This window comes from Jaculus jaculus, chromosome 10 (assembly GCF_020740685.1).
Source record: "Jaculus jaculus isolate mJacJac1 chromosome 10, mJacJac1.mat.Y.cur, whole genome shotgun sequence".
Taxonomy (NCBI): domain Eukaryota; kingdom Metazoa; phylum Chordata; class Mammalia; order Rodentia; family Dipodidae; genus Jaculus; species Jaculus jaculus.
In genome coordinates, this window is record NC_059111.1 from 24,587,143 (window position 1) to 24,600,161 (window position 13,019).

The window sequence follows — 13,019 nt, forward strand, 5'->3', positions numbered from 1 at the left end:
GCTGCATAAAACCCAACTAGGCTTATCAGACAAAAAGCCATTCTGGGCTTACTGTCACCCTCTCCTATAGAGCAGACCAGGCTAGTGTCTTGGACTGACCTGAAGCACAAAAAGTTCAGTAAAGGTATTGGGGGCATTGGAGGAAACAAGCCCAAGATAGCCAACTGGGTTTAAGGGTGCGGAAGCTGTACTCAGTGACAGAAAAGAATATCTCTCTGGGACCAGTGATTTCACTCTTCTTTAAAATTTACACTTGAATGATATACCTTTTGGGTCAGGGAAAGAGGGGAGCTAGGAACTCCACTAGAAGTCAGTTGCTCATCCAAAGCTAAGAGTCAGACCCTTGGCACCTAGCCTTCTGGCATACCAAGAGGGGTCTCCATGAGTAGGGCCTCCACTCTGATATCCACAACCATGAGGCAGGGAGCCAAACTGGACAAGCAGTTAAATGGCCCTGGTGGCTGGAAATCCCAGCGCCATACCTCTGTCTAGTGTGAGTCTCTGACGCCACCACGACTAAATTTGCTTTGTCTGTAAATGGGATTGTATCACATCAATCTTGCCCACCACACAGGGTTGCTGTAAGGTCAAAGATATGGAAAAAGGATTTTCAAAAGTATCACAATACATGTAAATAATGCTGCCCACTTAGGTATGGGTACATACACACGTGTTGTGGTTTCTGTCTTTATTAGATGCTATCCCTCCCCAAATGTTCAAGTGAGAGAAATATTCAGCCTACAAAATTCCAAATGGGAAAAATAAAAGAATGCACACAGGGGTCCCCAACAACTTTGTCTCATCAGCTTCTGATCATGGGACGCCGGGCGAGGCGGACTGAAGAGGCCATATTAGGCAAAGAAGGGCCATGTGATGCTGGGGTTGACAGAGAAAAGCTTCCAGACCCATTCCTTTCCCCGTAGTACTCCCCACGGACCCTTGTGGACCCAGTGACTTGACAGCGGCACCAGGTTGAGGGCAGATCCCAGTCTATAGGTTGGGGACCCCTGATGGGTGCTGATGCACAGTGAATATTGACATCACGCATTGAACGGCATATGCATCTCTCTTGCTACTCACACTGGAGAAGCTTTATATCTATTAGAAGTTCCAGAGTCAGAAGAGTCACCACCAATATTACACAGGCTACCAGGAAACTGTTGAGACTCGCACTGAGCAAAAATACCTGCCACACGGCTGCCCTCTTCCCACAGCACGGTTTCAGCCAGTTTGACCTGTAGGAGACAAAAAAAAAAAAAACAAAACAGGGAGATAAGGGGGGTGAGAGGAAGACACGGGGACAGGGAGGTAAATCCCAGCCTTGGTCTTGTCTCAAACCAACCAGGTCAACTTGGATCTGGGTTTCCTGAGAAAACAGCCCTAAAAATCACTCTGCAGGGCAGAGCCCAGTTTACATGCCGAGCTTGGCAACTCAGAACATCTCTCTGCTTCAGGCTCCTCAGCCCAGAAATGGGTGCTAAACTTACACCCTGTAGGTGAGCCAAACCTGCCTATGTGGAAAGGGTCACCTGAAAACAAGCTGTGGTCACTACATTTCTGTAGAGGACCCAGCACAGGCTTTGGCATTTGTACAAACCTCAGTTTACCTTATAAGTAAAAGTACTCAAGCAATTAGTGAGTAGATTACCTATTTCTCAGTTGTAAAAAGAAAGATTTGAACCGGATTACCATTTTTCAAATACAGGTTATATGGAAACCAATTCTATGGACTGTTAATAGTTGTTCCTTGATAAAAGTCTTCCAATATTGGGTGAGGTCTGGACAATTTGAGTCAAACTTAAATGGATATTTTTCTCTGTAGGGTACTTCAGAGCCTGTCATATATGGTCACGTTCACAGTGCTCCACAGGGCATCACAGTATTGGTGTTTCCCAAACTCTCTGGGCCTTTCCCCACCTTCACACAGAGAGAATCAGGAGGGACTCATGTTCTGTGAGTGTACTGTCTTTTGGGAGACATTCACAGGCAGAGATGAGGCCCCCCAATACATATTTGAGTAGGTCTGGAAGTGGGTAGGAGGACACAGGAGCTCAGAGCTGGCTAGGTCCCTCAGGGTACTTGATTCCCCTCAGGAACACCAGAGTGGGGCTGGAGAGATGTCTTAGCAGTTAAGGCACTTGCCTGCAAAGCCAAAGGACCCAGGTTTGACTCCCCAGAACCCACGTAAGCCAGATGCCCAAGGGGGCACGTGCATCTGGAGTTCGTTTACAGTGGCTGGAGGCCCTGGCACTCCCATTCTCTCTCTCTCTCTCTCTTTTCCTATTTCTGTATCTCTCTCTCTCTCTAATAAATAAATAAAGATAAACTAAAATAATAACACCAGAATAGGTGCCACTAGGGGACAATGTGAGGCTGGGTTGCTGAGACCACACCTCACTGATTGGTTTGTTTCTAACCTAAACCTGCATGGTCTCTCTTGCTGAGAAAGAATTATGTAACCTTAAGAGACTGAGATAGTAGTCAGGCGTGGTGGCGCACGCCTTTAATCCCAGCACTCCAGAGGCAGAGGTAGGAGGATCGCCATGAGTTTGAGGCCACCCTGAGACTACATAGTGAATTCCAGGTCAGCCTGGGCTAGAGAGAGACCCTACCACAAAAAGAGAGACAGAGAGAGAGAGAGAGAGAGAGAGAGAGAGAGAGAGAGAGAGAGAGAGAGGGAGAGAGATTGAGGCAGTGTCAGCCAGGGAGCCCTTACTTTGGGCTCCACCTCCAGCTATAACTATGTGTGACAGTGCCTGTCCACTCTGGGGCTCCACCTCCCCACTTGGAAAGTAAAGGGTAATATTTTTAACTCATGGGGTTTTGAAAGTTAAATGACGGCTGGAGAGGTGGCTCAACAGTTAAGTCACTTGTCTGCAAAATATAAGAATCTGACTTTGAGCCTGGCGTGGTGGCACACGCCTTTAATCCCAGCACTCAGGAGGCAGAGGTAGGAGGATTGCCATGAGTATCTGAGATGACAGAGTTAATTCCAGGTCAGCCTGAAACAGAGTGAGACCCTACCTCAAAAAACCAAAAAAAAAAAAAAAAAAAAAAAGAATCTGACTTTGACTCCCCAGGATCCACATAATGCCAGATGCAAAGTGGTGTATGCAGCTGGAGTTCATTTTCAGTGGCTGGAGGCCCTGGAGCACCTATTCTCTCTCTCTCTCTCTGTCTCTCTTTCTCTCTCTGCTTGCAAATAAACAAAATAAATATTTTAAAAAGGAAAGTTAAATGTGAAAATGGTATCTGACCTGTCAATCACAATGTGACCAAAATGGCATCAAGATGATAATGGTGATGATGCCAATAAGGGTTATGGTGGTGATGATGAAGATGATGGTGATGATGATGATGAGACAGTGATGGTGAGTGGTGATGATGAAGATGATGGTGGTGATGATGATGAGACAGTGATGGTGAGTGGTGATGATGAAGATGATGGTGGTGATGATGAAGATGGTGGTGGTGATGATGAAGATGGTGGTGGTGATGATGAAGATGATGGTGGTGATGATGAAGATGGTGGTGGTGATGATGAAGATGATGGTGGTGATGATGAAGATGATGGTGATGATTATGATGAGAGAGGGATGGTGGTGGTGATGATGAAGATGATGCTGGTGATGATGATGAAGATGGTGGTGGTGATGATGAAGATGATGGTGATGATGATGATGATGATGAGTGATGAGTGGTGATGATGAAGATGATGGTGATGATTATGATGAGAGAGTGATGATGAGTGGTGATCATGAAGATGATGATGATGGGTGATGATACTGGCAATGAGAAGATGATGGTGATGATGATGATGAGAGTGATGATGCATGGTGATGGTGGTGGTGATGATGATGATGAGTGATGATGAAGATGATGGTGGTGATGACGATGAGACAGTGATGGTGAATGGTGATAATGAAGATGATGGTGGTGATGATGAAGATGATGATGGCAATGATGATGAGAGAGCAATGATGAGTGGTGATGATGAAGGTGATGAAGGCGATGATGATGAGAGAGTGATGATGGCAATGATGATGAGTGGTGATGGTGGTGATGATAAAGATGATGATGATGAGGGTGGTGGTGATGGTGATGGCAGTGGTGGTGATACTACCTGATGGCCCAAACAGTCACCACCCCCATCCTTCCCATGCAGAGGTAGCCAGTCTCTTGCAGCCTGCTGCAAGAAGGACCAGCGCCCACCTCCTGAAGACCCTCAGATATCTCTGGGCTGAGAAGGACGATTTGCTTTGAGCTTCTCTTTTCTGCTTGAGAGAATGATGTGACTGCTCTCAAGTGGTGACTTCTTCCTCTTGGTTCATCCAGGGAAATCTCGAATGAAAGCTGATAGCTCTTGAAATCTGGCCGAAAATTGGGATGAAGTTTTTTTTTTGTTTGTTTGTTTGTTTTTTCTGGATATTTTCTAAAACTTATGGGAATGACAGTCCCTGTCCTTGGCTAAGTGATGATACAAAGATAGATGCAGTCACTGGCTCTGGAAAAAGCAGCAGGGTTTTATCAGGTGTTGGAAGAAGATAAGGAGGTCATTTGGGATAGAGGGAGTGTTGACGTGAACCCTTATAAGATTCAAGAGTGCCGGGAAAGGGATAAAGAGGCCAGAGGGTCCAGAAGAGAGGGCTTCTCATTAAGGGACAAGTAGAAAATAGGGGAAGAAAGTTCAGTGGGGGACAGATCACAACAGCTACCAATGGAATCCGCATGGCCCCGTGCAGAAGTGTATTGTAGCGACCACACCTTTCCACCCTCTTGCAGGCTCCCACAGGCCAACTCACAGGCATATGAAGTCTGGCCAACCACAGTGAAACCGTCTGCAGCTCAATGGGATAAATTCAAATTTCAGATAAACAGCTGTCATGGGAAACTTTTCCCCTGGAGAGGTACAAACACATGTCTTCACCCCAAATATGGCTCAGATGGCAGACCAAAGCATGATTGCACCCATACTAATTTAGTGAACGGATGAGTTTATTGGGGTTACTTACGGAGCATGAAGAGGGGTTATTTATGGGAATGTGGAGAACCCCAAACAGCCACCTTGATGGTCTTCCTATGTCACGATTACCCTTTGGCTGCTCCTCCCTCAGCCTCGGATGAGGGCTTACTGACAGAGCACGTGCGTCCCACAGCAGCCATACAACCAAGAAGTCTCACCCCACCCTGAATGACGTCTTCCCTGTGGCTGCTTCCAGAAGCTCCGTGTCCCTGTCCAGGAGTACGGGAGCACAGAGCAGAGCGTCAATAGGGCTCCCAATGTAGGGATTATCCCTGTGGATGCTCCTCCCTCATCCCTGGGGCGTGGGTGTACTTGCAGAGCGCAGAGAGTCCAAAGAAACCACCTTGATCAAGCTCATTGTCCCTTGATCCTTTGCCCTCTATATACCCTCTCCCAGAGGCCACAAGACCTCACACGTTATTGCAGACAGTTGGCATAGGGGGCACCTGACATCTGAGGTGGGGGCTGATGACAGCCACATGCCTTCTCTCATGAATTGTCCCAGCTGCCTTTCTTTCTTTCTTTTTCTTTTCTTTTCTCTTCCCTTTCTTTTCCTCCCCCCGCCCCCCATCCTCCTCCTCCTTCTTTTTAGGTAGGGTCTCACTCTAGCTCAGGCTGACTTGGAATTTACTATGTAATCTCAGGGAGGACTCGAACTCATGGTGATCCTCCTACCTCTGCTTCCCAAGTGCTAGGATTAAAGTTTTTGTTTTTTTTTTTTTTTAAATTTTTTACTTATTTATTTGAGAGCGACAGACACAGAGAGAAAGACAGATAGAGGGAGAGAGAGAGAATGGGCGCGCCAGGGCTTCCAGCCTCTGCAAACGAACTCCAGACGCGTGCGCCCCCTGTGCATCTGGCTAACGTGGGACCTGGGGAACCAAGCCTCGAACCGGGGTCCTTAGGCTTCACAGGCAAGCGTTTAACCGCTAAGCCATCTCTCCAGCCCTTGTTTTTTTTTTTTTTAATGTAGGGTCTCACTCTAGCCCAGGCTGACCTGGAATGCACTGTGTAGTCTCAGGGTGGCCTCAAATCCACAGCGATTCTCCTACCTCTGCCTCCCGAGTGCTGGGATTAAAGATGTGTTCTGCCATGCCCAGCTCCAAGCTGATAAAAGCTGGCAAAGTTGCTGTCTGCTTTCAATGGGGAGGAAGTCAGCCATACAATAGCAAACAACGACCTAGTACTAGTCTGTCCTGATGCACTTTTTCTTAAAAAGAAAAAATGATCATTCACATTTCAGAATCATTGAGTCTTCTTACCTGCTAAATATGGTAGCCTTAACTGAGCACAGAGCTGAGGGTCTCAAGGAGGCCCGGTAAAGGCAGCTGTGAGAAGTCAAAGAAAATCATAAGAGCACCGAGGCACCCATGAGAAGCCAGGTAAAGCTGGAGGAAACCCCGTGAGACTGCCCATCATTGTGAGGGGCAGATGAAAGGGCACCATATGAAGGAAGCCCCCACCATGTGTTCAGATGGACAGCCTGTGCCCATCCGCTTGGACGCCCTCAGCAGCCTCGGGCTCTGGAGCCCTTGGGTGAGAGTGATTTCATGTGCCAACAATCCTTGATGGTTAAGGGCTGTATGCCTGTTATTACTGCCCTCCTCACTTTCGGAACCACCTTGCCTGTCTTACTTTCTTCCCCTGCCTCTTTTCCATGGACGTGGCATTCTTAGCTCCCTATTTGCATCTTTCACACCTCTCCCTTTGCACCCAGCCCCCAACTTGTCACTTTTGGCAAAATCTGCCCACACACATAGCGCCCCCAAACTCCACCCCATGATCTCCCAACAGCATATGCCACACACTCTTTTTCCAGGGTGTGAAGACACCCAGCTCTGGTCCTACAGTGTCCTTCCTAAAACTTAGTCCACTACCTGTGGCCCGTAAGACTGATGTCATTTCACTGTCATTTGAAATGGGAGCCAAGCACCTATAAATAGAGGGCAGCTGTGGAGGTGATTGGCCAACGGAGGAGTCACGTCTGGGCGGTGGTGAGCAGGAGGCCTTGCCCTTCAGTAGAAGCAGCCGGGCATTTGCCCACCTCCTGCTTTGTCTGTGCAAAGGGCGTGGGCAGTGCTCTGAGAGGCTATTCCCTCTGCCGAGAGGAGGGGCTGCAGGAGGAGAGAAAGAAGAAAGGCCTTTCATCTAGCAGCTCCCCATAATCCTGCTGCCACACGGAGGTGCCGCTGTTTAAATGTTCAAATGTCGATGTTGCCTTTGAAAGATGCAGGCAGGGGGCTGGAGAGATGGCTTAGCGGTTAAACACTTGCCTGTGAAGCCTAAGGACCCCGGTTCGAGGCTCGATTCCCCACGACCCATGTTAGCCAGATGCACAAGGGGGCACATGTATCTTGGAGTTTGTTTGCAGTGGCTAGAAGCCCTGGCGTGCCCATTCTCTCTCTCTATCTGCCTCTTTCTCTCTCTGTCTGTCGCTCTCAAATAAATAAATAAATAATAAACAAAAAAATTTTAATAAAAAAAAAAAGAAAGGATGCAGGTTGGGGCTGGAGAGATGGCTTGGCGGTTAAGGTGCATGCCTGCAAAGCCTAAAGACCCTGGTTCGATTCTCCAGATCCCACATCCCACGTAAGCCAGATGCACGTGGTGGCACATGCGTCTGGAGTTCGTCTGCAGTATAATAAATAAATAAATAAATAAATAAATAAATAAAAATTTAAAAAATGAAAGATGCAGGCAGGTGTCTATAGTCACCTGTGCTCTGAACCTAAGCAGATAGATGACAGGATTCAGGAAGGAGGCAGAGGCATGCCTGAAAGTCCAAAGACGCTGGATGCCCAGCACATGCTAGGTGTGCCCTGTGGCCCAAATCTGCAACACAGTGCCTTTGGGCAGCTTACATTCTAGTGGAAGAAGGTGATGTAGTGTGCCTATGATCTTTGGTTGTATAGAGTAAATCCAGAGCCAGTGCAGGAATTCGATGGTAAAGGGATGATCTTTGAGAAAGTTGATGGGAGCGCAGCCTTTGCGTGGGTATCTGGGGGAGAGACACTCACATCCAGTTGACCTGTTGATGGCAAAAGTCTATTCAGGCCCAAAGAGCAGGAGCCGGGGGCTGCGCTGAGAAAAGGATGGGCTTCCCCTTCATGGTGGGTGTAGCTTAACCACCTGGGGCAGATGCTCCTGGGGTCTTCCATTCCTGCATCAGCTCAGCTGCGCCCCACCTGAGCTTGGCTTTCAGTGACCAGCCCCTTAACCATGCCAGCCTGGGAGTGAGTTCAGGCAGGTCTCCTCGCTGCACACCTTCAAGGAGGTGGCAAGTACACCATGCTCAGTGTGAACTCTCTTCCTCCCAGTGACGTCAGGGCACGTGGCAGGGACTCAACTGAAATGGATGAGGGAAGACCACCTGGCAAGGTGCCTGCCCAGGGTGGCTGCCTTGGGGCAGGAAGGCCTGGGGATGGGGCTAGGATCTGCACCCAGGGTGGTGATTCCCAATTTAGAACCACTGAGAGCTAGCCGCAAGAAATAAATTTCTTTCTACCTGAGGAATGGTCTGGCAGCTTCGTACTATTGTATCTTTGGTTCAGTAGAAATTCTCCAGAGTGGCTCATGACCATGAGATGCAGACTCTGGGCTTCACTGCAATCCCTTTTCTGGACGTAGATCAGATGTTTACCACTGCAGGAATGAGTGAAGCTCCTGGTATCGGTGTTGGGAGCCATTTCCTACAGACTGGAAGCACGTGTCAGTGCAGGAAGCAGGCTGCCTCAGGAGCTCGCAGTGTCTCCTGACAGGACCTCAAGCCACCTCTGAGCCACAATGGCACTCTCTGAGCCAACCAAGGGGGAGGCTGAGTGGCTAGAAAGAACAGATTCTTGGTTAAACTGAAGACTGCACCAAAAACCTTAATAAGTAATCAGATCTTGAGCCACGCACTTCTCTTGAAAAGTACTGGTGTTTCCCCGCCCCAACTTCAGGGTTGTTACTAGGAAGAGACAAATGTGAAGAGGGTTGGTTAATGGTGTGCTGTCCTGGAAATACGAAGGCTCACAGCAGATTTAAGTTCCAACTCATTATAATTTTGATTAAAAGATTGTGCAATTATCATCAAAATGCACATGAATCAAGTTTTAATATACTTTATGATGGGTGGATGAAACTGCCCCTTGTACTGTTTCTTTCTTTGGATTCTCGGGCATGGTTTGGCAGCATAAGAATTCTGTATCATTAATAAGTTCAGTAAAAAATAAATATATGGGGAAGAAAAAAAAAAACAAGGCTCAGACCACATACAAGACCCCTTAAAACACCACTTCCGGATGGAATCCAGGTCTCAGTGGCCTGTAACCTCTCCAGGTGATCCCATTGTGCCGTCAACATGGAGAAGCACTGGGTCTTCACACTCAATGGGTCTGTGGACTAACAGCATCAGTATTGCCTGGGCTGTTGCAGTCTGGTTCGCATTGCTGGCAGAAATTACCCGACCAAGAGCAGTTTGTGGGAAGATGGGATTTATTTGGCCTTACAGACTCAAGGGGAAGCTCCACGATGGCAGGGGAAAATGATGGCATGAGCAGAGGGTGGACATCACCCCCTGGCCAACATAAGGTAGACAATAGCAACAGGAGAGTGTGCCAAACACTGGCAAGGGGAAACTGGCTATAACACCCATAAGCCTGCCCCTAATAATACACTCCCTCCAGGAGGCATTGATTCCCAAATCTCCATCAGCTGGGAACCTAGCATTCAGAACACCTAAATTTATGGGGGATACCTGAATCAAGCCACCACATTCCATTCCTGGCCCCCATAACCTGATAACCATCCATGATGTAAAATGAACTGCATTTAATCCAACTTTAAAAGTTTCCATAGTTTTTATCCATCCTAATGATGTTCAAACATTCCCATAGTCCAAAAACTTTTAACTGAGCCATAATACCAAAAAATCCTCCCCATACCCCCATAATGGCACAGAATAAACATTCACACTGCAAAAGACGGCCTTGGGCACAGCAAAGAAATATTCAACCAATACAAGATTTAAACAGGGCAAACATCAAACTCTGTAGCTACAACTCTAGCCAGTGACAAGTTCTCCAAGTCCAATAATTCTAACCAGCAACAAGTCTCTGGAGCCCCAATTCTGCCCCTCCAGCTAGGCTACTCACAGTCCTGGAAAACTCCACTGGGGCCAGCAGCTCTCCTTGGAAGCCATATCGTGGTCCCAGCATCTCCACTGGGTCTCCACTGCAGTCCATGGTTCATCCTCATGGCTCTGTCAGGTCTCCATGCATGCATCCAGCAAACCTGCGTCACACTGCCCATGGCCATTTCCAAAACAAGATCATGTTGCAAACTCAATGACCCTGTCTTTCCTGCATTTCTTATGCTTCAGAATACCAGGGAGGGTACCAATTTGTTAATTCGGGGGGAGGGGGATAAAGCAGACTTTGAAGAACAGGGCACTCCTTAAGCATTCAGGCCCCTTCAAAAGAGTCTACATTCATCTTGTTGCCCCAACGCAGGTCAACTGGCCCAATCTCAAATGTTGTAATTGCTCATATAATTGCAGCTGAACAGGCAAAAGTTTCAGCCCAAAGATTTCATTTCTGTGCCATATTGCCCTGCTCACTTCAGTCTGTTTCTATGCAAAGCAATCCTGCAAAAGTTCTCAGGACATGGGCATAACAGTAAGCCTTTCACACAAACTGCTTTTAGCCCAATCCAGGCAAAGCTCTTTCTCACCCTCACAAGCAAAACCTCCCAGTCCATAGTTCTTACTGCATTCAGGTCTTTCAACTCTGACCAGAATAGTTCATCAAGCTATACTTACAGCACTGCAAAGCATCTCTCAGGCCAAGATTTCAAATCCTTCCACATTTCTCTTGAAAATCAGCTTCAAAATGCCAAAGCCACACAGTCAGGTGTCTAGCAGCAATCCCACTCCTCTGGTACCAACATTACTGTTGTAGTCAGGTTCACATTGCTGGCAAAAATTACCCGACCAAGAGTAGTTTTTGCAGAAAAGTGATTTATTTAGGCTTACAGACTCAAAGGGAAGCTCCATAATGGCAGTGGGAAATGATGACATGAGCAGAGGATGGACATCATCCCCTGGCCAACATAAGGTGGACAACAGCAACAGGAGAGTGTGCCAAACACTGGCAAGGGGCAGTGGACACTGGCTATAACACCCATAAGCCCGCCCCCAACAATACAGTGCCCCCCAGGAGGCGTTAATTTCCAAATCTCCACGAGCTGGGAACCCAGCATTCAGAATACCTCAGTTTATGGGGGACACCTGAATCGAAGCCCCACGTGGGCTCATGGTGGAACTACAGAATCTCAGTCCTCCACCGTGCCCACTCTATCCACGGAATTGGGGTCTGCATTTCAACGATGTGGACAAGAGCTACTGCTGTGGGTGGAACAAGAGGTGCGAGGTATAAGGGGTGAACAGGGGGTGCTGAAGGAAGTTTAGAAGCAGACAGAGAGACAGCAGGTTAAGCAGGGCCCAGCAGGCTGGGAGTGGGGAGTACTGTCCAGGTACTGAGGGACTATGCGCTGGGAGGCTGTGTGCATCTATGGTGGCCAAATACACTCTGCGCTGAGGAGGACAACTCTATAGGGACAAGGTTCCCGGGGCTCCATGAAGCTACAGGCTTTCTGGCTGACCTCATATTCTGAGATCCCAAGCGGCTGATAAAATTCCCTCTGAAATTTAAATGACTCAGACATTTCTAAGAGAGTGTATTTTAACTGCAAAGGCGGGGGTATGTCCAGTTTATAAAGATCACTGAATGGTTAATAATGATCAAGGACCTTTCTGGGCTGAAGGGAGAGTCAACATCGACCAGGAAGAAAAGTTGCAAGGCCTATGTGTTGGCTCTCAGAATGGTGCTATTCCTAGAGTCGTCACCAGAGGGCAGTCGTCCTCCTATTTTTCTATGGTGCCACCACACTTAGGGGAAGGTTTGGGCTGCCAGTCTGCAAACACCAGCAACCAGATGGCACAGCTTGGCAGGTGGTGAATATTATACCGTGAGGTCCTGCCAGTCCCTCCTGGGGGCCTCAGATAAATAAATCGTGGGCAGAAAGGAGGTGGATACCATCACTACTTCTGCTTTATAAAAAGGTATGAGAGAATAAATTCTAGACTATGAAGAGGAGCTTTGGCAAATTTCCAAAGGCGCTTTTATAGGAGGCAAGACCATGGCAACAGCCTGGCAGGATGTGGCTGAGGTTGTGTCCCCAAGCCTGACCATGGAGAGTCCCAACTTGAAAGGGGAAGCCGACTGTGTGGCCTCGGATGGTGAGGGCCGGCGGGACTCACTCCTGCAGGATTAAGACCAGGCTCCCACACCATGCTTCTCTGTGTGCTCGAGAAGGCATGATGGGGAACAAGGCAGACACACTCATTCTCCTGGGGTGGGATCTGGGAACAGCCGGAGTATGTGGGGATGGTGGAGACCCTTCCAGTTGTCCAGAAAGTGTGGCAGGGGAGAACCATGGTCTCTCCAGAGGAGGGGCAGGTGACAGGAAAAGTCTCCTTCTGCCTCTAGTGGTGCCTGGGAAGGCCTTGCTGGACCAGCACGTCTGGTAGCATTCTGGGTGCAGAGTTCTCCAATAAATGATGCAAACAATGGTCGCGTGCCTCCAACATGCACAAAACCATAGCACTGAATTGAATCCTAAGAAGTGCATGGACTTCTTGACTCTCTCAGATCATCTAAGGAGATGTGGATGGTCTACTCCCCTCCCCCATCCCAGTTTCTTAAACTGTGGGTCATGTCTTCATATGGGGTTGCGTATCTGAATGGTCAGGTCGTGGGACTTGACAAGAGTAAAAGGCTGCTGAATATAAAGCAGCCACAGATTAATTCAAAATTGAACACGTGGCAGATTTGAGGCGTTTGTGGCAGCGTGCACGCGAGGCGCATGCGCAACTTCACGGGAGCACTGGTTCTGAACATGCAGTGTGCATGCCTTGCACGATCATAACACGGCGAAGGCTCTCTGAGACACTGCC

General features: G+C 48.2%; 1 protein-coding gene across 2 annotated transcripts in view; it reads right to left on the reverse strand.

The window, feature by feature from the left end:
- Window positions 1-13,019, reverse strand: part of Tmem266 (transmembrane protein 266) — a 141,306-nt gene that overhangs the window by 48,914 nt on the left and 79,373 nt on the right. For both annotated transcript variants that reach the window (XM_004660427.2, XM_045160789.1), the window contains exon 4: window positions 1,081-1,235. In XM_004660427.2, the coding sequence (XP_004660484.2) occupies window positions 1,081-1,235 (155 nt within the window). The remainder of the gene's footprint in view (window positions 1-1,080; window positions 1,236-13,019) is intronic.